A 24872-nucleotide genomic window follows, 5' to 3' on the forward strand; every position below is an offset into this window, starting at 1 on the left:
CCAAAGCGGAGCAAGAAGGAGGTGCTGGAGGCCCAGCAGAGGTGAGACTGTGGGTCTCTAGGCCTGGTGGGCCATGGGCAGCACTGCAGACACAGGGCGAGACCTCAATGTGATCTCCTTTCTTTGCCAGCCTGGGGCGAACGGTAGGTGTAGGTCCTGCAGGGCCTTTCTTCCCCTCCTGCTTGCCGGGGACTCTCCTGAACACGGCCACCTATGCCCAGGCCTTGTCCCATGTGGCCTCCCTCAAAGGTGAGTTTGGGTTCAGCTGGGCTGGTGGGCATGACCTTGTAGGGGTGATGGAGGTTGTGTGACCAGCCTGGGTCTCAGCTTGGCCATCCTTGCATCTGGGCCTGTGCAGCTTCCTCGCCTCCTGTCAGTCACAGCCAGGGCCACTGGTGCTGTCCAGTGCTATCTTGATTGCTTCCTACATGCGGCCTGAGCATGGAGAGAATGTCCTAAGCATCATTTCACCCACAGAGAGCTGGTCCTAGAGGAGACTGCCCCACAGTCTTCCTTCCATGTTCGCAGCTTTCTCCTGCTCCCTGGTAACAGTGTTAGGTGCCAACCTGCAGCTCATGGGTGGGGCCTGGGTGGGGCAATCATCCCTGCTCCTGGCTCCCTCTCCATGCGTGCAGCCGGCCCACTTGCTTTCCTCAGGTCTCCTGATGCCAGAGGTCTGAGCTGTTAGGACTTGTGGTTTTCCAGGATGTGCTCTCTTCTCAGTGGCTGTTGTCTCGTCTGAAGGATAGAAATTGTTAGGGACATTTTGTCAGACGTAGAGAAAGGAGTTCCTGTGGGGTTGGCCCTTGGGATTTCTGAGCAGCCTCACTGGAATGGGCTCATCCAGTGTTTCTCAGATACTGGCCCCAAACCTATTCCTTCAGTGATCAGGCTGCGCAGCTGTGTTGGCCAGGAGCAGAGCTGGGTCCCAGCGTGGGTCTGGGGAGTGTTAGGGAGCTCGTTTGTCACAGGGGGTCTGGGAGGTGGGGGCACAGGGGTAGGCTGTAGGCTTTTTTTCTGATAATAGGAAGTAGGAGACACACCCTTAGGGTGTCCCCTGCATGTTCTGCTAAGGCCTGGGGTCTCCTGGCTCTCGAGGAGGGTCCCTCTCCAGCAGGTGGGACACACACACACACACACACACACACACACAGTGTGGCAATCTGTGTTGCAAAGGCGGTTTCTGGAGACAGAAGGAGAATATGATGGAGTCTCCCTAGACAGTGTCCAGGAAGAAGGAGGGAAGGGATTCTGGGTGTAGGGAACAGCATATGCAAAGAGTTTCAGGGGCAAGGAGGGTGCCCATGGGAGAGTGCCCAGAGATTCGGTGAGGGTGCCCAGCGGGGGCCAGAGCTTGATGCCCTGGATGCCAGGATCCTGACTCTGGACTTCCCACTGCAGGAGGTGGAGCCCTTTTAGCCTGGGGCTGCTTCTGAGTGGTCCAGGCAGCTGGGTGCATCCCCTGGCTCAGTTGGCTGATGTGGACAAGACTTAGCTCAGTACCTTCTCCTGGTACTTCCTTCAGCTCCAGGGTCCAGGTGCTCGGGGGGCCACATAGAACCCCAACCCCCACTCCCCAACCCCATAGAGCAAACTTGGGACATATTTACAAGACACAGTGGGCTGCTCAGGGGGCTTACAGGGGTGCAGGCAACCAATTAGAAGGGGAATCCAGAAGATTACCAGTGGAATGCGGGTATCATCCAGGGGGCTGGGGCTTGGCAAAGGAGCAGTCAATCCGTGTCCACCCAGCACTGTCTGCTTCAGCAAGGGCCAGGTCAGCTCCTGAAAGTCATTTTCTCTTTTACAAATGAGGGTTGCTCGCCCGACTCTGGCCTCAGGAATAGGAAGTGATTCCCACGGCATCTATGATAGGCTGAGCTGAGTCCCCGTTGGACACCAGCAGTGGCTGAATGGGGCTTGAGGACTAGACTGCAGCCAGGACGGTGGGAGGCTAAGGGCAGTGTGTGAGAGGGAGACAGAGCTGGGCTTGTGGCTCCCACATCCTGGGGGTGCTCCCAGCTCAGCAGCAACCCAGGACAGAGGCTGGTGCAGACAGGAGGGGGTGGTGCTGAACTGGACCAACTGGCCTGAGTGAACGTGGCCACAAACATCTGTCCACTCTCCTCCTCTCCCCCTCCACCCCTTCCCTAAGCCCTTCTGACTGGGCTGTGACCTGCCCCCACCTCCCCCGGAGCCTGCCCCATGCCTGCCTTGCTGGAGATGGACTTTCCTCTGTTGCTGCCTTTCTTGCCAGACCTTGGGACTGCAGGGCCCTGTGGAGGTGGCAGGAATCACAGTGTGCTCATCAAACTTGGACGTGTCTTTGTGCACTGTAAGGGCCCTTCAGGGTCAGCCAGCACAGCCCTGTGAGATCCCCTTCATGTCTAATCAGGGCGTGGCGGGCCCTTGAGGTCGGCGACATACCGTGTTTCCAGAGCCAGGCAGGTGGGCGCAAAGTGAGCGTGTGCAGGTGTTGTCTTTTTTTCCCCAGTTACAAATGAGATCTTGCTCCCTTTTCTTGAAACAGGAGACCCTCTGGGTCTGTTTGTCATTTTCCCACTCTGAGAGAGGCCTGGGTAAAATGCACATGTTGCTACCACCAGAAGCAGCTATGCGAGGAGCCTTGCTGGGGGCACCCTCAGATTAGGGTTGGGCAGAGGCAGGATGGGGGGCCTTTGCCCACTCAAGGGGCAGCTGTTGCTCTGCCAGCTGATTGTGGCTGTGTGGAAATGTGGATTCTGTGTTGCCAGAATTGCTGCATTTTCCAGAGAAGCTGGAGATTTGTATTTATATTTGAAGTATTCCTGTCTTAGTTGGTTCAGGCTGCTATAATGCAGTGCCCTATGCTGGGTGGCTTAGACACAGAAGAAGTTTATGTCTCACGGTGCTGGAGGCTGGAAGTCTGCGATCAGGATGCCAGCAGGGTTGAGTTCTGATGAGGGCCCTCTTTTGGGGCTGCAGGCTTCTGACTGCTCCTTGTGGAAAGAGAGCAAGCAAGCTCCTCTAGGACTCTTCTTAAGAGGGCACGAGTCCCATTCGCGAGGGCTCCGCCCTCACAGCCGAAGCCCTCCCAAAGGCCCTGCTTCTGAACACCATCACAAGATTTCAACCTACGAATTTTGCGGGGAACACAAGCATTCAGTCCATAACAATTTCCATCTTTTAAATGTTGCCTCCAAGTCTTTGGGCCACATTGGCAGGTCCTTGGTTGGACTTGCCATGGCCCTGCCATTTTGTGACACCCCCTGGGCTGTGACGGGGTGTCCCATTTCTGCTTTCTGAGTTCTCTCTGCATCCCTGCCTCCTGTCCCCAGCAAAGCTCTCCTCCCTGGGCTCATCCTGACACATTTCCCTTCCATGGCCCACTCCTGCCTGGTCTCTCTGAGCAGTGGCTTTTAAATCTCCGACAAGCTAAGTCGTGTTGGAAAGGGAGGCAAGTGAGTGATTATGGAAACTTCTCCTGTGCTCTACCAGGCAACCTGCCATTCAGTTCTCACAGTAGTGTGGTCAGCATTATAGCAAGAGGGGATCTGTAGTTGTACAACCAGTGGGTGAAGCTGGGATTGCTTATGTGGGTCGTGGCAGCTTAGCATTCTAAAAGCGCCTGGCTCCATCGTGGGACACTTCTGGAAATGAGGTCTTCTGAGCTGCCAGTCCCTGGGGCTGCCTTGGAGTCAGCAGGTCAGCACTGACTCACTCTTGGAAGTGTGTGGGGATCTCTGCTCCAGGACCTTGGGTGGGGGTGGGAGGTGTGTGCCTGCAGCATAGTCAGCTTCTAACACCACCCGGATTCAACTATCCCCGGGGTCCCTCTTCAGTAGGTGGGACACACACGCACACACACACAGTGTGTTTCAAAGGTGGTTTCTGGAGACAGAAGGAGAATATGATAGAGTCTCCCTAGATAGTGTCCAGGAAGAAAGAGGGAAGGGATTCTGGGTGTAGGAAAATGGCATAGGCAAAGCATTCCAGGGGCCAGTAGAAGAACCAGATCTCTCTGGAGAATGGCGGGCGTGTTGGGTGCCCATGGGAGGGTGCCCAGAGATAGGGTGAGGGTGGAACATGTGGTATGTGGCTTGGGGCCACACAGCTTTCTGGCTTTTGCAGCCTAGTTTTCTCCTTCTCTTAGGTTTCCCCAAGCTGCAGAAATTAAGCACACAGCCCAATGTAAGCCTGGGCAAGGAATGACTCCAATTTTTTAGGTCCTAGCTCAGTTTGAGGAGCTCTGGGCTATGACATAGCCTCCCTCATCTTCCTGCATCCCCAGAGGTGGCTGGGCACAGCTGTTGGCTGTACCAGTTCTCCTTTTCTCAGGCCTGAACCCTGCTTCCTAGGGGCTGCTAGTCAACTAGGGGACTAGCACAGCATGCATGCCGGTGCTAGAAGGCACCTGACTGAGCTCTTTTTATAAATAAGAAACCAAGGCTTGGGGAGGGGAAGTCGCTTGCTCACACATCACTGATTTGGGTGGGTCACCCCCTTGGGATGGAGGCTGCTGTCCTCGGGTTCCCCGATGTGTCCCTCCCTCCCTGCCTGGCACTACCGGACACCACTTTTTCATTCATTCCTCTGGATGAGCACGGCTGGTTGGGGTACAATGAGAGGCCTTGGACATCCCCCCTTGCTGCTCCCCAGCAAGTGAGGACAGTCATAAGTCTACTGGGGGAGGGGCTGGACTTGCCCAGGACCACGGAGACCAGAACCAATGTGGGCTGAGCCCTGGGGCCCCTTCTAGCCCAGACATCCCAACCACTTCTCCAAGCAGCTTGCAATTCACCCAGAAGAAATGAATCAAAGTTGTTTTCAGCTCCCAGACCCAAATCAGTGCTAGTCTCCTTCCCCAGGCTTTGTGGTCTTACTGGTATCACACAGCCCTGGACCAAAGACAACAAATGTCTCTGGGTAGGCCACGGAGGTTTGGGCCCAGCCCTGGATACCCTCTGAGTGCTGCTCCCCTGTGACTGAGGATCGAAGCGAAGGCTGTTCCATGCTGCACCAGCCCCCAGCTAGAATATGAGGTCGATGCAGGGCTCTGAATGCCCCAGGGCAAGACCTGTTCTCCCAGTGAGCAATTGGGGTACCGCTGAGAGCATAATGTGTGGTTACACATCAGAGGACTCTGAACTGGGGGTCCTGGTCTTTTGGTTCTGGGCATGGTCGCCATGGATGTGAAGTCCTTGTCTTGCACATATTGAGAGAGCTGGCAATGGTAGCCCAGCAGGGTTGGTGCTGGGGCGTGTGGGGCAGCATGTGCATGAGAAAGATGTGGCTGCCAAGGTCAGCAGGGCTGCTCGGGCCAGAGCGAGCCGGGCAAGGGTTGGAGGTGGGGTGTGGGAGATGGCAACCCTTTTTGGGAAGGAATTCCTGGCTGCTCCAGTAAGGCTGGCCAGGTGGAGTGTCCACGGGTGCAGGTGTGGCAGACCAGCCTGCAGGGTTACCAGGCGGGCGCCTGGATGGCCATCGGGCTGACCCCATCAGGCAGTGAGGCAACTGGTTGCCTCGAGTCAGGAAGCTGTCCACCAGAGACAGAGCTAGGCAATCGGAAACCAGACTCTTGCGGGGATTTTCTCCTTTAATTCTGAAGCAGCTGACTAGCACAGTGGCTTCCAGCATGGGCCTGTTGGTGTGAACTGTAGTTCTCCCATTCTGTAGCCATGCACATCTTGAGTAAATCACCAAAACACTCTACTTCTGCCCGCTCATCTGCAGAATGGGGATCTTGATCATGATAGCACTGAATTCATAAGACTGAATGAGGAGAACACGAGCTAGAGCATTTGAGGCCCTCAGGACAGTGTGTAGCAAGTGGGAGGCAACACTATCACTAACCATCATTGAACACCAACTACTATTGTTGACCAGAGTCCTCCATTCTCATGCCCAGCTGCAGTCCCTAGACCCCATTCACTTTTAAAGGACTCAGTAAAGTATCTTCTTCTCCAAAACTTCTCCCATTTCTGTAAACTTTATTGCTACTGAAATTTACCCTTTCCTTGTAACCCTTGTTGCTCCAATTTTTGACCCTGTTGAGATGTCCTTTGTAGGATTTCGTGGTTGGGGCTCCCTGGGGCTTCATGCAGTGATGTGCTTTGTCCTCTGGGGGGATGGCCAGGCAGGTTTGCTGGGCTCACTGTGAGCATGTTTTATTTTATGGAAACTCTCAAATAAGAAGAGAGCAGGACCCTAGTCCTGTGCAGAGAGGATTAACATGACAACAATGGGTGTCTAGAAAAAAATCTGTCCCATTACAAAGAATTTTCTTAGGCTGTCTTAATGGCCAGGATTGCATTCACAATTCATTAATGCAGAGGAGGTTATTAATGGCCAGGGAGGCGCTTGGGTTTGTTCCGGGGAAGTGCTGGCCACAGGCTGGGTGGGAGCAGCTAGGGCTGGAGAGTCACAGTGGAGGAGGTGCTCTCCCCAGTGCACTTAGCTGGTCTGCCTCTAACCTGTGATTCACAGAGCTGGGTGTGAGGTGGGACATAATTACAGCTGCCAGGGGAAAGCTTTCATAACTCACTGCATGCTCACGCTGCAGGAGTCACAGCAACCCCCTGCACCCGGCAGGGCAGCCTGACAAGTGGCAGCATCATAGCTGAACTTGCCAGGTGGGAGGGGTCAGCCTTCTGGGCAAGGTGGACATGATGGGGACCCTCGTCCCCAGCGTGGTTCCCTAGAGTCAGAGCCCGAGGCCAGAGAACAGCGGCAGGACAATGGAGTAAGATCTGACTCCTTCTTGCCTTCCCCCTCATCCCCTCTGGAGAGGTGAGATGGTTCCAGCCAGTTGGAGGTAAGGCCCAGGCTGGGAGGAGTCTGGGGACAGACAGGCTGGAGTCTGGCCCCATCTTCTCCGCAGAGACCTTGGACGCTGTGAGGACTGAAGGAGCTGCTGTAGGTCATGTGCCCCGCGTTGTGCAGGCATGCAGTGGCACTCACTAGAAACGAGCAATTGAGCGGCAGTCCTGGTCCTGCACAGAGTGTGTGAGGATGAGGGGAAGGATGTGCAGGGGAAGGGAGTGCTACCAGAGGGCTGGCCATGGCCTTCCTAAGGGTATGGCCCCGGCATTAGTCAAGAATGTTTTGCTTTGCTTTGGCCTTTGCCCTTGGGCTTCCAGGCCAGGCTGAAATGTTCAGCTTCTGAAGGCTGTACTGGCTGTAGCATTTGTCCACAAAGGCTGACCTCAGAGTCAGAAGTGACCTCTTCCTCCTCTGAGGCCCCCTGAAACCATCTTTCCCCTTTTCTTCTTTAATGATGTTTTCCTTTTTTAAAAAATTGTGATGTTTTAAAAAATTTTTAAATTTTTTTATAATGGTTGTATTGTAAAATAGGATATTCATTAGAGAAATGCATGAAGCATGCACCTGGGACTTCATTAATGGTTTCAAGCATCCAGATTACCTTGCTTGCACTCCACACTCCCAACTCCATGTGCCTTGTTTTACTCACGTCACTTTTCCTCTTAGCAAAAGACACCACTCTGCTGACTTTTATGATGATATAACTTTACTACTGAAGTAGGCATTCTGAAACACTGTACCGGTTGGTAGCCCTTATCCACGGTGCTTGGACCAGAAGTGTTTGTGATTTTGTATTTTTTTTTTTGGATTTCAGAATATTTACATTTTACTTAGTGGTTGAGCATCCCAAGTCTGAAAATCCTAAATCTGAAACACTCCAATGAGCATTTTATTTGGGTGTCATGTTGGCATGCAAAAGCTTTAGATTTACAGCATTTCAAAATTTGGACTTGGAGGGCTCAATCTATAGTCTTAACTTTTTTGAACTTCACATATACATATATGTACTATATATATAGTAAATATATAGCACACAAAAATATATACACACATATACATGGAGTCCTACAGTATGTATTTTTTTTTGTGTCTGAGTTCTTTGGCTGAGCATTATGTTTACAAGATTTGTTGCAATTAGGTTTAGTCATAGATTCTTTATGATATTGTATGTACACAAGCATGTCTATAAAGACTGTTTGTCTATTCTTTTCCAAGCTTATACTTTTCAATTTCTTTTTCTTGTGGGACTGTGCTGGCTAGAACCTCTAGTACAGTATTGAACAGAAGTGGTGAAAACAGGCATCTGGCCTTATTCTATTTTTTTAAAAGCTTTATTGAGATATAATTCACATTCTATATGATTCATCCATTAAAGTGTACAATTCAATAACTTTTAGTATATTCACCATTTGAGTGTTCACCATCACTACAATCAATTTTAGAACATCTTCACCACTCTGTATCCATTATCAGTCACTGGCACTTTCTCCATTTTGCACAGCCCAGGGCAACCATGACCCTGCCCTCTGTCTCTGTAGACTGTGGACATCTCATGTGAATGGAATCATGTCATACGTGGTGTGTGTGACCTGCTGTTGCTTTATTGATCTCATGAGGAAGCTCTTAGGGTTTGACAGTTGTGTTTGCTGCCTTTTTTTTTTTAAAGATACTCTTTATCAATTAAATATATTTTTTTCTTGTCCTAGTTTTCTAAGAATTTTTTCTTGATTATCATTTTTAAAAATTGCTAATATTAATGAATATTGAATTTCATCACTTCTTCTGTAGCTGTTGAGCTGACTGTATGTTTTTTTCTTTCTCAATATATTAGTAGGATGAATTATATTGATTCTTTTTTTTTAAATGTTAAAACAACTGCACATTCCTGGAATAGACCCAAATTAGATGTGACATGCTATTCTTTTTACGTATTACTGAATTTGGTTTGCTAATGTTTTCTTTAGGGTGTTTGCAGCTATGATCATGAGGAGATGGATGTGTGGTTTTTTTTCCTTATAATCTCCATTGCAGGTTTTGGTATGGTTTTACTTAACAGTGGTTGCCCCAAAAGTTAGTATTATAAAATAGCAACTGTTTTGTTATCTCTTATCATTCTGAGGACTGGCTGGGCTCAACTGGGTGGTTCTTTGGCTGCTTTTCCTTAGGATCTTTTGTGAGGTTGCAGTCACAGGGCAGCTGGGCCTGGTATATACAACATGGCATTACTTAGGTGTCTGGTGCTTTTACAGAGATGCTGGGAGACTGAACCTCTCCCTCTTTCTCCACATGGTCTCTCCTATGGTTAGCTTGGGGTGGGGTTGAGTGGTGGTTGGGTACCAAGAGTATAAAAGCAGAAGATGCCAGGCCTTCTTAAGGGTCACACCCAGAATGGGTATAGTGTCACTGCTGCTGCATCCTGTTAAAGCCAATCGCCGGGCCAGCCCAGACTCAGGCAGAGGGGACTGCACGTGGGCGTGAGTCCTGGGAGGTGTGGTCCATGGAGACTGACTGCAGACACTAACTGCCACAAGTATCAAGGTTATGCTGGCCCCTGCCATGAGTTGGGGTGTTTGTTTTTGACCACCTGTACTTCCAGTTGTGACTATTTACACTTTAAGGGCACTGGTCACATCCAACGTGCCTCTGGATCCTTCCACCTACCTCTGCCCCAGCACAGAGTCTGGTGCAGAGTAAAATGTAATGCAGTCTGGGAAAAGAAGGAAAGAATCTTGTGCTGCTCTGGGCCTGAGAGAAGGTCCTCTCTTAGGATATTCCAAAGATATTGGCATCTGGCTCTGCACTGCTGGCCACCTGCTGGACTCCAGAGACGAGGCTTTCCTGTTCTTCATTCAGCACCCACTGAGTAGCTACACTTTGCCAGACTCTGAACCACAGGTTGAGCACTTAGCAATGAATTAGACCAATGAATTAGACTATCCCTACCCAAAGGGTCTGGCGGTTTGAGGTGGTGGGCTTGGAGAAACAGACAGGCCCACCAAGAATCCCAGTTCAGGTAACAGTCATGTACTCTCATAGAAGCAAACAAGGGCATACAAGGTATGGGGAAGCCCAGAGGAGGGAGGAACTTTCTTCACAGGAAGAAGTCTTTCCAGAGAATATGCTTAAGCTGTGAGTGGGTGAGAGACCCCAGGCAGAGAGAAACATGAATGCAGGGAAGGAACCTGGCAGTGCTGCCTCTTTCTTGACACTGGGTCACCTTGGGGTGGATGCTAGGCTCCTCACCTGTGAAACAAAGACTGTAATGGCCATACCTAATGGTGCCATGTATCTGGCACATCCAAATCCACCTAAGTGCTTGTAATTGTTGTTAGAGTCATGATGTTGAGGCCAAAAAGTCACTTGGAATCTGATTAGGGCTTGGGTTTGGATCGCTGGGGCAGAGATTTCTGCTTCCTGCAAGCATTTACTCTCCCATGGGAGAGTCTCCCAGTACCCAGTGCATGGTGACTGGGCTTCATGGTGTGTGGGCAGCACATGGGGCTCCACGAAAACAACACAGTCTCCCAGGGTCCCTGGCTCGTTTCTGAGGATACAGGTATTTGGGGAGAAGAGGACTCAAGGGACAGAAGTGGTCATTCCTCATGGGGAAAATGACTGGGTCAACCCTGGCCCCTCCATGCCTAGCTGATGTCAGGAAGACAGGCGGAGAATCCTGGCACTTAAGATTTGTAAGGAATCTCTTTGACGAGCATGTTACCACTGCTTCTGCAGAATATAGTGGGGGAACCTGAGGCCTGGAGAAGAGATAGAACTGTCCAAGGTCACATAGCATGAATGTCAGAGGCACAATTCAGGGACCTGGGTGTGCCACCTTCCAGCCCCCTACACCCTGTATTGATTCTGCTCCTTTGACAGGCACCTTCTGTCATCTTCTGACTTGAAAACCTGCAACTCACTTTCCAGAAGCCATTTCCTATGGGTGCTGATGGGTTTGCCCTTCCTGCGAATCAATGGGGCCCTGGAGTGCACGGAGCTGAGCAGAAGGCTCTGGCTGGTGCCAGAGGCAGCAGGAGAAGCAGCCTGCCCATGCCGAGCTCAGGCTGCCACTGAAAGGAGGGAGGGTTGTGTGAATTGGCATCTGACTGCCAGGAACATGTGTCCCTGTGGCTGTTCTGGCTGTGCTGGGGATCCTTGGATCTGGGGGCCACTGTCATTATTTGTTCGACCCTGCGGAGACATCCAAGCAGAAATAGAACATGTTCCCTGGCCCTGAGACTGTGTCAGAACACAAAGCTCTGGTTGGAATGGTCAGCTGAGTTGGCCCCCATCAATGAGTGTTTGCTGAGTGCATAAGTAATTGTTGAGACAAAGGCCTTACATGTAATAGGTGAAATTAAGGGACGGGTGGGATTTAGAGCTGATTCCACCAAAACCCCTTCCAAATTAGCCCAGGGATTTTGACATTAATCAGATTGGGTAACTCTGTTAAGAACACAGTTTTTCTTTCCATGGGGTATTGAGGAAGCTTAGAACTCGGGAGATGGCAACTTTGAAGAACTAAAATATGCCAACTCAGTCAAGAAAGATAGATTCTCTCTCCTTTTCTCCCTTCACTAAATATTCACTGAGTGTTTACTTTGTACCAAAATGGGACAGTTTTGTTCTGCAATCAGGGCTGTGAGATTGGATGGGGGAGGCACACACATCAAGCTTGGGAGGTGAGGTGTGTACAAAAACAAACACGGCTCATGGTGAAAAGACAAGAAATAAGCCATAAAACAAGAGGAGGAGAAAGTACTTCAGGAGTTCCATTAGGAGAAGACAGTGTGTCCAGGTGTGATTTGGCCTTGTTTTTTGTTTGATTATTGGTGATAGCACTTAAACACAGCAGCTAAAAATATGCTTAAATATTGTAGGCATCTACCAATATTCCCACTTAAACTCTCCATGTGAACTATAAGGAACTGGTGTGATGACTCACAGAATGTTTATCAGTTCATTAATTTTACTATAAAGTGAAAAGAAGTGAACTATGCTGTTTGCACTAGATGTCTCATAAATCCATGCATTCATTTTCTGTTCAACTCTTGTTACCCTAACCTGAACGTTCTACAGGAAAACTGGGTGTGAGAGCTCTCCTTGTCACCAGCATTGGAGTCCACATACCTTTATGATGAAAATGTGCTATTGGCAGAGACGAGACAGAGCTAACTTAATTTTTCCTGTCAGTCTTGGTAGTAGATCAATTAAACTGCCAAGGAGATCAAATATTTCAGACTGTATTTATTACATTAAGTATTTATATTCAGACCAAACCTTTAAAGCATGATGTCATATAGGAATGGAGGCCGATTAGATCAATTCAGCAGAATTTGCTGTAACTTAATGGAAATCAAATTGTGTGTTTTAATTTAGTGTCCAGGAGATAGTAGCATGTTCTCAGACTGCATTTAAAGACCAGAGGGCTCTTGCATAGACTTTTGTGATGGCACAAGTCTGCCAGGGGGAGGGAGGGAGTCATGGCCTTTTAGGGGTTTCATGGGGTATGGGCGGGCAGTAAGGGACTTACTGCCTTTGGTCCACACAAATGAGAGGGGAGATGAATAAAAGGTTGCTGGTGAATCTCATGGCGCACCCTCAACCCCGCGTTTGCTGTCAATACCCTGAGTGCAGACGGATGCCATTAGTCATCTTGGAGTCTTCACTGGGTGGTGAAGACATGGTCTTTATCCCTTAGCAACCTGTGGGGGACTCTGTGCTGAAGGAGGACATCTGTCGCCATCTCTGAATGAGAGAAGACAGGAAATCACAAACCCCAAGGAGATTACTCTTTCTATGAGAGTAATACCTGGTCAGTTTAGAAAGAGCAAAACATACAATAAAACACAAATAAAAAAAATTCATAGCCTCAACACCCAGAGCCAGACACTGAATATTTTGATATTGGAACATTTTAAGATGTCATTTATGAATATATATATATATATCTAATAAACATATATTTAATAACTTACAAATTAAAAAGTTTAAATTAAGAATTTAAATTTATACATTTTTCTATTTCTAAGTAAATTTATATTTACGTACATATACCTATGATGCTAGATTGATGTGGTCTATGGCTGTACATATGCATATGTACACTATGTGCATATATGTGTGTTAGTATATGTGGATACGGATCATCTTAATCGGTTTGGGCTGCTATAACTAAATATCATAAACCCGGGAGCTTATAAACAATGGAAATTTATTTCTCACAGTTCTGGAGGCTGGGAAGTCTAAGATCAAGGTGCTGGCAGACTTAGTGTCTTGTAAGGGCACTGGATTCATAGATGGTGTCTTGTTGCTGTGTCCTTGTATAGTGGAAGAGAAAGAGACAGGGCGACCCTCTGGGGCTCTTATGTAAGGACATTAGTCCCTGAGAGATCTACACTCATGACTCATGACGTAATCATATTCCAAAAGCCCCAGCTCCCAAACCTTGGGGTTTAGGATTTCAACGTATGAATTTTGGGATGGGGGGACATCAACATTCAGTCTATCACATGTGTATGTATTATACACACGCATATGTATTCCAAAATGTATGCATGTTGACTTACTGATGACTTATTGTTTATTTACTGCTCCTTTACCGATTCTTTAAATGTCTTATTTCATTAGTATCTTTTTCATGGTACTAAATATCCTCCTTTAATATAATTTGTCATAGTTGCAGTGTGTTCTATATGGGTATAACTTATTCAGCTAGTTCCCTATTATTGGACCATTGGTTGATTGATGTTTTTTGTTGTTGTTATATGCACACAAGTATGACTTCCTTAGTAGCTAATTCAATTTTTAGCCCATTAATACTAGCTTAAACTTTTTTATTTAAATTTTTATCTTTAAAAAATATTATTTGCTTATCTTCTCTTTATTGTTCCAATTTTAGTGTATGTGCTGCTGAAGTGAGCACATGATAGCTTTTTGACAAATTAAAACAAAAACAAAAACAAAAAAATACTCTTCTATTCCCTTCTAGAGCCCCATGTATAGAAATCAAGTAATTAAGAGGGGGCTTTGAAAGTTTGTTTGGCTCACTCTTCAAAATTCTCTTGGCAGTATAAATTACCTTTTGGCCAGATGGGAAGATTTCACTGAGGAACAAATACAGCTGTGAAAAGGCGTACGGCTTGTACCAAAGGCAGGGTAGGCACACAGTGCCAGTGAGCGCAGTCACTGCATATACCCTATGTGCACATATGTAGTGTTACGTGTGTGTGCATGAGTATGGTTGCAGGTCTCGTGTTCATCATGGTGTCCTCTGGTGGATACTCAGGACAACTTGGATTCTTCAGCTGGTCATGAAATTGAACCAGAAATTGGAATAAGCTGTGGATTGTGACTTAGAATTGTCCTTTAATTTGTATGGGGTTGAGGAAATAATTGTTTGAGGATTAAGTACCAGGTGCTTTATAGGATTTATCACCAAAGTAGGTGTGTTAAGGCGCAGAAGCTGAAGCTTGAGTGGATGAAAGCAGGTCCTGTGTCTGGTTAACAGTGGGGTCAGGGGTCAGACTTCTTCCGACCACCTTCTTCCGACCACCTTCTTCCAACCACCTTCTTCTGACCACCTTCTTCTTCTGATCACCTTCTTCTTCTGATCACCTTCTTCTGCCCTACACAGATGCACTGGGCTTTCTGGCCCCAGAGACGTCCTATTGTCACTTGTGTATAGGGTTTCCATAATGATGACTTGGTTTTAGGGTAGACTTTTTCTAAGTGTGTTTGTCACCTTATGATGTAACAAAGAGGCAGAGTCTAGCTCCTCTCATGACCAACTCAGTGGCCCCATGACTAATAGTCACAGGCTTGGTGCAGTTTTCAAAGCCCTGTCAAACATCGTATCTTGAGACCCACAGTGGCCACTGCAATGGCTTTGGGCTATCCTGAGATTCTGCTCTGCTTGCCTCTGTGCAAATGGCTCCAGTTTATTGTGCATTTGGAGGGTTTTGGGCTGTTTTATAAAATTTTGTCTCTTTTCTCAGTATTAACCATCAATGTGTCTGCCACTAGTAGCCACTTAAAGTTTGTGGCAGTCTTGGAAATCATACAACTTATGTTAGAAATAGAAATGCACTTTGCACATAGGAGAATCTTTAAGCATTTGGTGAAGGTCCTAGTACTGGGACTACAGCAGTGTGCTACCACACCCGGCTTTTTTTTTTTTTTTTAGATGGAGTCTCACTCTGTTGCCCGGGCTGGAGTATAGTGGCATGATCTCAGTTCACTGCAACTTCCACCTCCTGGGTTCAAGCAATTCCCCTGCCTTAGCCTCCAGAGCACCTGGGATTACAGGCGCACACCATCATGCCTGGCTAATTTTTGTATTTTTAGTGGAGACGGGGTTTCACCATGTTGGCCAGGCTGGTCTTGAACTTCTGAACTCAGGTGATCCACCTGCCTTGGCCTTCCAAACTGCTGGGATTACAGGCATCTGCCACCACACCTGGCTAATTTTTTTGTATATTTTGTAGACACAGGGTTTTGCCATGTTGCCCAGGCTGGTCTCAAACTCCCGGGCTCAAGCGATCCACCCGCCTCAGCCTCCCAACGTGCTGGGATTACAGGTGCGAGCCACTGTGCCCAGCCTCTACTTGAGCACATGTTTCATGGCCAAAGTGCATGAGCTTTGGGTCTAGATTTTTACTCAGTAACTATTTACTAATGAGTCACCCTGGGAACTAAATATCCTCCTTTAATATAATTTGTCATAGTCGCAGTGTGTTCTATATGGAGGATGAAGCTCCATCATGTTATTTCAAGTTCTCAAAAGTGTTCAGGGTCCATGAAGTTGTTTGTGCAGGCAGCATATTGGTACTGTCAGATCACTGAGAAATCAAAATCATTTTTTTCCTTTGCAAAAAATGGCTATAGAATTCAAGGGAGATGCTGGTTGTTGGACAATTTAAGTTAACATGTGTATGTGCCCAGATCACTGTATTTCCTATCCCCCCAACTACTTTTCTCTTTAAGGTGATGACAGAAGTGTCTGTTGATGGGAGACATAAGGCAGGGTGTGACCATCACACAAGAGAGAAGGACTTTACCTTCCCTTTTTCTGCAGATTCTGCCTCTGTTAAGGCAACCCACAACCCTGTGGGATGGCTGTGAAGTTACTGTGAAGTCATATTGACCACACATTATTGATCACTGAACCATGTCTCCTTTGTGCAGATGGATCCTTGGATGCAGATTATAGACTTTATACTTTTCCTTGTTAACCATCTCACTAGTTTTGTCCCCTGCTTGCTTTTAATCTTGTTTCTTACACAGTGGCCTCTTTCAATCTTGTCCATACCTCTGTCTTGGATCCATACGTCTTCCCAGTTCTCATTCAGGTATGGGCAGGTTCAGGGGAAGCCCCTTTGGCAGCCTCTGAGGACTTCCCTTCAGATGGCCAGGGCTCATTTGCCACATTCCTGGGTGTGGCTCTGTGTTTTTGTGTCCACCTGCAGGCATCCGCCCCCTTTGACGGACGCTTTAGCGTCCAGGCTTGGGGTGCAGATGAAGAAAGGGTGCAGATGAGGAAAGGGAGTGATGGCACGTGTCGGGCTGTGTGCCTAAGGCTCTTTTTTTTTTCTTTGAGAAGGATTCTCACTCTTTCACCCAGACTGGAGTGCAGTGGCACGATCTTGGCTCACCGCAACCTCCACCTCCCAAGTTCAAGCAATTCTCCTGTCTCAGCCTCCGGAGTAGCTGGGACTACAGGCACATACCACCACATCCGGCTAATTTTTGTATTAGTGGAGACGGGGTTTCACCATATTGGTCAGGCTGGTCTCGAACTCATGACCACAGGTGATCCACTCACCTAGGCCTCCCAAAATGCGGGTTTTACAGGTGTGAGCCACTGTGCTGGGCCCCAAGACTCTTGTTGGTCAGTGCGCACCTATCGGAGTCAGCTGCCTGCTGAGGAGTTCCACTCCCCCCTGCCCCTGCCACCAATGGTCAGGTACTGGAGGGATGTGTGAAAACCCTGCAAAGCTTCCTTAGGCAAAGGCCCAGTGAGTGCAGTCGGTTGAGAGTGCCAGCCCCATGGACGTGGGACTGGGTGTGGCTGGGTGAGTGTTTGGCAGCTCGAGGGGCTTTGGAGATTCTTGCTCACTGAAGGAGCCGTAAAAACAGCCCTGGCTACCCTGTGCACACTTCATCTTCCTGGATCACCTTGCCCTCAACTCACCTCTGGCCAGTATACTTAAAAAAAAACCCAAAACTGTCTTATTTTCTTTTTGATTATGGTAAAATACGCATAAAATAAAATTTACCATCTTAACCATTTTTTAGTATGTGACTCAGTTGTATTAAGCACATTCCTGTTGATGTGCAGCCAATCTCCTGAACTCTTCATCTTGCAAACTTCCCACTTCCCCCATCTTCCCACTTCCCCTCCCCCGCCCCAGGTCTGTGTCATTCTACTTCTGTCTCTGGGAATTTGAGTACTCTGGAGACTTCACAGAAGAGGACTCCTGCAGGATTTGTTCTTTTAGTGACTGGCTTATTTCATTTAGCATAATTTCTTCAAGGTTGACCCCTGTTGGAGTGAGTGTCAAAATTCCCTTCCTTTTGAGTCATATTCCATGGTATGTACAGTCCTTATGGTTTTTAACCACAGGGTCCTTGGCTTCACTTGGTCCTCAGTTTCCCATCAATCCAGTGCTGTGTGTGTATGTGTGTAGGGGGTGAGCTAGGCACACATAGACTCTTTACCCTGCTGCAGCCTTGGTTCTGTGAGTTAATTTATTCCTCTTAACTTCTAAGTTTGGTTTTTAAGGGCCAGCAGTATAGTTACGGGTGGCTTTCTTGGGGTCCACTGCAGGTGTGACCTAGTGGCTGTAAGCTATGGCTCCAGGGGAAGGAGGCTCTGTCACTTCTACATCTGGTACATGGCTAGATTTCCCACTGAGTTACAGAACATTGAACTCACCATTGATGCTTACATTGAAGCAAGGCCTTGGCTGGGTTAATACCAGCCTGAGATGGATTGAGCCCATCTTTCTCATCTGGCCTGACCCAGGGCCGGCTACCCAGGGCTAAGCCTGAGGACAGTGGCCCCTTCCAGGTCCCTGAGAGCCTATAGCCCCAACCAATCTCTGCTCTCAGATATGCCTGCTGGGTCTGTCTTCAATCTTCCTTCTTTTTAACATTCATTTAAAATTAACATTATGTTTCTAAACTTAAAAGAAATTCATTTTCATTGTAGAAAAACAAGAAAAATTCTAAATAGACATAGAGAGGAAAATACAAATCTACAGCATACCCGCTCCAAGGGGACCACCATTCTCAATAACTTGGTGTCTTCATACCTTAGGTGCTCCTCACCAGTGAGTGCCCTTGGGCAGGGAGACTTGGAGGAAGACAAGGCCCCCTGGGGGTGGGTTCTAACCATCAGGAAGGCCTGAGACTCATAGAAGGCATTGTTCCCAGCAAAAGCTGTCATTCCCTCTGACAGTCTCTCAGTGACTGGTGTCAGAGTGTGGCTATGCCTGTGTAAGAGCCCCTAGGAGAAGTGGAGCAGCCAGGTCCCGGGGTTTGACTAAATGCATGACAGGCTGGAGGCCAGCGGGCCTGCAGGGCAGTGGGGCTGATCCTAGAGCTCCCTTGCACACTCTGCGTGTGTGCTGCCTCACACTCATCTTGGTATCTGCTGTCTACTGGATCAGCCCCTCAGTCAAACTTGAGGCAGGAGGTGAAGCTGCATTTAAACCTCCCATTAAGATACAGGAGAGGGAAAGGTCACCAGGAGGCTCTGGTCACATCTCTACAATAAACTGTGCAAATTTGGAGACTCAGTTTCCTTACCTGGAGAGGGGGATGAGCCACACCTACAGTATGGGTGACCATAATGTGATAAGAGGAGCAGTGGGTAGTAAAGGTGAGCTTCCCTTTGTCTCTCAGCAGGCTTGGCAAGGAAGAGGAGGATTCGTGAATGTGCTTGAGGGGAGCAGAAGGTACCCTGGCTTTGGCATTAGGAAGGCTGTCTTGGGAAGGGAGGGTGGGGACGTCCCAGCTGCTGGAAAAGCTGGTGCAGCTGCAGCTGCCCCTGAGGTTGATCCTGGCTTTGGCATTAGGAAGGCTGTCTTGGGAAGGGAGGGTGGGGACGTCCCAGCTGCTGGAAAAGCTGGTGCAGCTGCAGCTGCCCCTGAGGTTGATCTCTAAAAGTGGATGCCAGGCCTGAGTGGCCTTCCAGGCTCCAGTGAGCACAGGCATTTGTCTCAAGATTACTGCCCCTTGGTGGTTCGAGGAAGGACTCCAGAGCATGCTTAGAAAGGCAGGACAGCAGCTCAAGGTTCACTTGCAGCCTATGGACATGTCCAGGACTGCAAGGGAGCTGGGACACAAGGGTGCTGACCTTGGTGCTGACCTTGCTGCAGACCTCAGCCTTGGCTGGGACCACTTCAGAAATTCCATCTTCTCCATGTTTTCCATTATCACCAGCCAAGAGGCAACACATGGGTGAGAAGGATTGACCTGGGCTTGAACCCACACTAAGCACTTTCCAAATTGGTTCCCTCTGAGGTTCTCAAACCTCAGTTCACGACACCCCCTGGACCATAAGCAATATATAACAGTTAACAGTTCTGTTAATTCAGTTGTTAGGTCCAAGCAGCTCACTAAGTACGTCCTGACAACTTAGTAGCCATTTGAAAAATAATACTTATAAAATGAAAGAAAAATAATGTTTTTCTTTTCTTTTTCTTTTTATTATTATTATTTTTAGAGATGGGGATTTGCTCTGTTGCCCAGGCTGGAGTGCAGTGATGCAATCACAGCTCACTGCACCCTTGAACTCCTGGACTCAAGTGATCTTCCTGCCTCAGCCTCCTGAGTAGCTAGGACTATCGGCACATACCACTGTGCCTGGTTAATTTATTTTTTATTTTTATTTTGTAGCGATAGGGTCTCACTATGTTGCCCATGCTGGTCTTGAACTCTTGGGCTCAAGCGATCCTCCTACCTCAGACTCCCAAACTGTTGGAATTATAGGTGTGAACCACTGCACCTGACTGTTTTCATTTTTTTTTTTTTTTTTTTTTTGAGACGGAGTCTTGCTCTGCCGCCCAGGCTGGAGTGCAGTGGCCGGATCTCAGCTCACTGCAAGCTCCGCCTCCCGGGTTCCCGCCATTCTCCTGTCTCAGCCTCCCGAGTAGCTGGGACTACAGGCGCCGCCACCTCGCCCGGCTGGTATTTTGTATTTTTTAGTAGAGACGGGGTTTCACTGTGTTAGCCAGGATGGTCTCGATCTCCTGACCTCGTGATCCGCCCGTCTCGGCCTCCCAAAGTGCTGGGATTACAGGCTTCAGCCACCGCGCCCGGCCCCAACTGTTTTCATTTTTAAATAGCCACTATTCCTTTCTAAGGGGCTTATGTGCCTTATAAGCTTTGTACAGCTTCTCTAAACTTGGAATTCTTTTAGACTCTGCCACCCACATTTTATATTCCAATGTGGAATTTTGTGTGGTACTTGCAAAATCCAGCTTTGCAAAGTGATAACATTCTTGACAGGAATGCAGCAGGATCTCATGGTTAAGCCGGGAACTGCCTGCAGCCAGCAGCTTGCCTGGCACCTGACATGTGTGGCTGGGTTTCCCTTCATTTAAGGTATCCCTCAGTGCCCCAGTGAGTTCTTAGGGGTGCTTGACACAGTTTGGGAATGTGGAATGACTTAATGGGATCCTGCTTATAATCCTGCGATGTAGGTATTACCCCATTTTACAGAAGTAGAGACTGAGGCTCAGAGAAGCCAAGATATTGGCCTAAGGCCACACAGCTCCTTGGCAAGGGAGCCACGACTGACTGGGTGTCCCTGATGCTCTGACAACCCTTTGAACGATTAACTAGGTCCCTTTGAGGTTCTGAGCACTTGTCCTTCTCCCTTTAGTATCTGGCGCCAGAGGGAATCAATCTTTCTGTCCTTCAGAACTCAGACCGTTCCCTGTCACCCAGCCCTGAGAGGCAGAAAGTGGACAGTGATGGGAGCCTGTTGTTTTTCCTTTTACAGGGGGCCCACTGTGCTCTTGCTGCGTCCCAGACCCCATGGGACTCTCCTTCCTTCCCACCTATGGCTGCCAGAGTAACCGCACGGCCAGCGTGGCCGCCCTGCGCATGAAAGCCCGTGAGCATTCAGAAGCTGTCCTGCAGTCAGCCAACCTCCTGCCTTCCACCAGCAGCAGCCCCGGCCCTGTCGCCAAGCCAGCACCCCCAGATGGCAGCCAGGACAAGACTTCTCCCACCAAGGAACAGAGCGAGGCAGAGAAGAGTGTATGAGGGTCCACAGTGCCCCGTCCGGCATGCCCTTCCCCTGCCCCTGCTTCTCCCAGCCTCAGACCCTACAGAAAACTCTCCAAATAGCAAGGAGAAGCCTGCGGCCCCGGGGCCTCTGCATGGACCCAGGACGGGCAAGTGAGACCCACAGCTCCCTTGGCACCTGGAGGGTCCCTCTGGAGTCCCACCAGCGCGGCTGTATTGTGGTGGCTTCTTTGGCAACAGATCCCGATGGCACTTGGTGGCAGCAGAGCCCTCTCTGTGAGGAGCCTCCCTGGGATTTTCATCCAGGCCCACAGTCTCGGAGGGAGGTAGATTCCTCATCCATTACCCTTCCTATTTACCCCCTGGGCTGCCTTTGAAGGTCTTGTCAAACCCAGGAACTGTGGCACGGGCTGAAGTTTCATGATAAGAAAAGGGCCTGTCCCCCTTACATTGTTTGATAACTGGGGAACCGGTGGAATCCCAAGCGGCTCTTGCTCCCCTGGGCCAAGACGAGCAGTAGTGCCCTTTCTCTTGTTGGAGAATATTGGTTGTGGGCTTGGTTAGAAAGTGAGAAGATGTAGGGTAGGGAGGGGCCAACACAACACAGCCTGTCCCAGAGGTCCACGGTGGCTCTGACCCAGGAGATTTCACTGCACATCTGGCCAGGGGTACTGGGCTAATCACCCAGACCATCTGCTCCATGAACTGGGGTCTGCCGTCTTGACACTGTGGGTGTGGAACCAGTGTGGCCCCTGTACCTGAAGCACTCACCTGCAAGCCCTTCCTCTCTCCCAAATAGACCTGTGGGTTGATGGGAAGTGAAGCAACTGAAAAGCAGCTCTCTGGTCCAGGGGGCCTAAGGGCCCTTGGAGAGGGAAGAAGCCCTTCAGGAACGCCTCTGAAATAATTGCGCATATGGATGAACTACCTTTCCCCAGGTGCCTGGCATGTAGAGGGGGCTCTTCAGTGGTGGTGTTTTTTACTGAGGGGAAAAAAGTAGGAAAGGAGGCAGGAACGGCGTATGTGCAGAAATGGAGCATGGGGAAGACAGCTTTCTCATGGTGTGGAGAGCATTAATTCCAAAGGGCCAAGTTTCACAGAGATTTCTGTTTTGGTCTAGTGTGGCTGTTTTCTCTGGTGTGGATGGTGACCTGGAGGAGATCCAAGGGGAACGTGCAATAGCATAAGCTCTGCCGCTTTCTGGCAGGGGCGCCCGGCACCTGAAAGGTTGCAGTCTTTGGTGGCTTTTGCTGATGGTGTTTCCATGCGGATAGTTATTGCCTTCATGATGGTTATTTTGGTTTCAGTTATTATCATCGAAAGGTTCTACTTTCACATTTCCTGTTCCCTTTTTACCTTCCCCCACTCCATGACCCCCAAATAATACTCCTGAGTGTATCGTGCCTCGTCTATGATCACCATGAAGCATTTGATAAAACACACTATCTCCTTTAAAGAAAAAAAATCAAATCCTTCTTCCTGCTGTATTTTGCTTGTTGAGTATAAAGATGAAACGATTTGCCAAAAAGCGGCAAAGTTGCTTCCGTTTCCCTGTAATTACGAATGTTTGGTTGAAGGATGTAAGCTCAAGCCCTTATGTACACTAACTCTTCAATCTAATTGTTTGATTAAACTCGTATTTCCTCCAGAAAGGTACATAAATAAGTGAACTGTTGAGCAAATTAAGAATACTTAACAGCATTGCATCTGAAAAGTAGTTATGCTGATTAAATTTTGTGTCCTTGAGGACTTTCAGGAAATTACTTTTGATCGTCAATAACACAATTAAGTAAACTACACACACATTAGCATGAATAATTGATAAGAAATTATGTATTACCACGAAGCACTGATTTAATAATTCATGATGCGACACTCTAGTGACTGTGCAAAACTGGATCATATCGAAAAGTCTGCCTGATGTTACTGAAAGAAAGGAAAAAAAATGAGTACCAAGCCTCTGCAGAGATATTGAGTACTTAGTTTTGTTGTACAAAGGCAAAAAGTAACGATGCATGATGTAGTTTCTGTTTGTTTAAATACCCAAATAAATTTAGAGGAGTTAAAAGAAAGACCGAAAAAGCTCAGGTCCTCTCTTTGTTCCTCCCAGCCCTGAGGCTGCAGGGCTGGGTGGAGTCTGCGCTCTTCAATCTTCCACTTTGGCCAATGTGCAAATGGAAACCTGGAAACTTCCAGGAGGAGGGCATTGAGGCCTGGGTTCAGGAACCTTTTAGTGGATGCTGGGACAAGATAGGGTCCTCTGTGCAGATCAGAGTCCTCCCCAAGTCATTGACAAGCACTGCCTTGCAGGGTCGTTGTTCCTGGAGCCCCCCATAGGTTGCCCTGTCTGCAGGAGTTCATCACATGACTGTAAAAGGCAGCTGGGCTTCAGTGTGGGAAGGAGGCTGGGGCCCCAGGGATTGATTGATTAATTAATTATTATTATTATTCATTTATTAGTTGAGGCACAATGAAGTCCATTCCTTAATGCACTCTAGGGTTGGGAAAGGAGCCTAGAAACCACTGAAGTTGTGACTGTGACTGGGGCAGCAGCCTGGCCTTGTTGGGGATGACAGCCTGCCCAGAGGAGGAGCAACTGTGGCATGGCAGGGAGTCAGGGTGGGCAGCCCTGGCATAGGGCTTGGGGGACTTGGGGGCTCCTCCTCCATTTCTCGGTGGGTGCCCAGTGTCTGATCTCTCAGTTGGGTAGAAAGAACTTCCTTTGACTCTGCCACTGTCTCATTTCCTGGAAACTTTACATAGGTTAACATATTTAATTCCAATGATAAACCCACAATGTAAGTCCTACTATTCCCGTTTCACAGTTAAGGAAACCAAGGCACAGTTAGATCGGACAACTTCTGTGAAGCTACATAATTGATAGCCTTTGATAGGAAGAGGGAACTCGACTTCATTGGCTGTCACACAGAGAGTGGTTAATAAATGACTTGATGAGATCAACTGGGCTCAGTCTTCAAGGCCAGGAGCACCATGGAGGCATATGATGACCCGTTGGCTCTCTCACAGCCATCAGCCAGGCAGGGATTGCTGTGGCTTTCCAGCCTCAGCCACACCCCTTGGGGACTTGAGCCAGCAGACCCCTCTGGTCTCATCAGGAGTGGTCAATCATGGCCACTCTGGCCCTGCCCTGCCCTGGGGAGTGGACATGGCTCTAAGTCTCTGGGCTGGGGATCTGGGCCGACACCCAGCATATACCCCCATCACCCCCACGGGGATGGCACCAGAGGCAGAGAAGGGCACAGATGTGGAAAACCCAGTCCCTGCTGAGGCAAGTTAAACCAAAGGATGATAGTTTTCCCTGAGACAGGGACTATAAGGGCTTATATTTTTATTATTTTTAAATGATAATGCAGCTTCATTCTGGGCTCCACTCATGAACACTATCAACCTACTTTACAGAATTCCACATTTGGCTATTTTTCTCATGAAGACTTGGCCAAATACCTTCTACAGCAGCTCCAACAAACTCTTGTAGGAACGGAGTGTGTGCCCGCCGCACCCAGGAAGCTCAAATGCCCTAGGGCTGTGGAACACCCAGCTGTCCCTTTGAGCCATTCTCAGCTGCCTGCTTGTGTCCAGATCACACTCCCAATGACAACAAAGCCCTGGACTCTGAAGTTGGACACCCTTGGCCCCAGCACCACCAACTGCTGTCTGAGGGGAATGACATAATTAGTGTCAGACTGGCAGGTGCTTGGGGCCTGCAGTCCTTGAGGCCAAGAGCAGTGGCCCCAACTTTCCTCCCAGCCTGAGCTGTTCTGGCAGAGCTGGGCCCCCTGGCTCTCAGTCCCAAA

At 48.7% G+C, this 24872-nt stretch overlaps 1 protein-coding gene across 1 annotated transcript in view; it reads left to right on the forward strand.

The window, feature by feature from the left end:
• DRGX (dorsal root ganglia homeobox) overlaps positions 1 to 23129 on the forward strand; it is a 31620-nt gene extending 8491 nt beyond the window's left edge. Inside the window, exons 6-8 of the mRNA XM_073019526.1 lie at positions 7 to 41; positions 131 to 249; positions 20810 to 23129. Of these exons, the coding sequence (XP_072875627.1) occupies positions 7 to 41; positions 131 to 249; positions 20810 to 21075 (420 nt within the window). The 3' untranslated portion in view covers positions 21076 to 23129. The remainder of the gene's footprint in view (positions 1 to 6; positions 42 to 130; positions 250 to 20809) is intronic.
• The last annotated feature ends 1743 nt before the right edge of the window (positions 23130 to 24872 follow it).

The sequence above is a fragment of the Chlorocebus sabaeus genome, chromosome 9, assembly GCF_047675955.1.
Source record: "Chlorocebus sabaeus isolate Y175 chromosome 9, mChlSab1.0.hap1, whole genome shotgun sequence".
Taxonomy (NCBI): domain Eukaryota; kingdom Metazoa; phylum Chordata; class Mammalia; order Primates; family Cercopithecidae; genus Chlorocebus; species Chlorocebus sabaeus.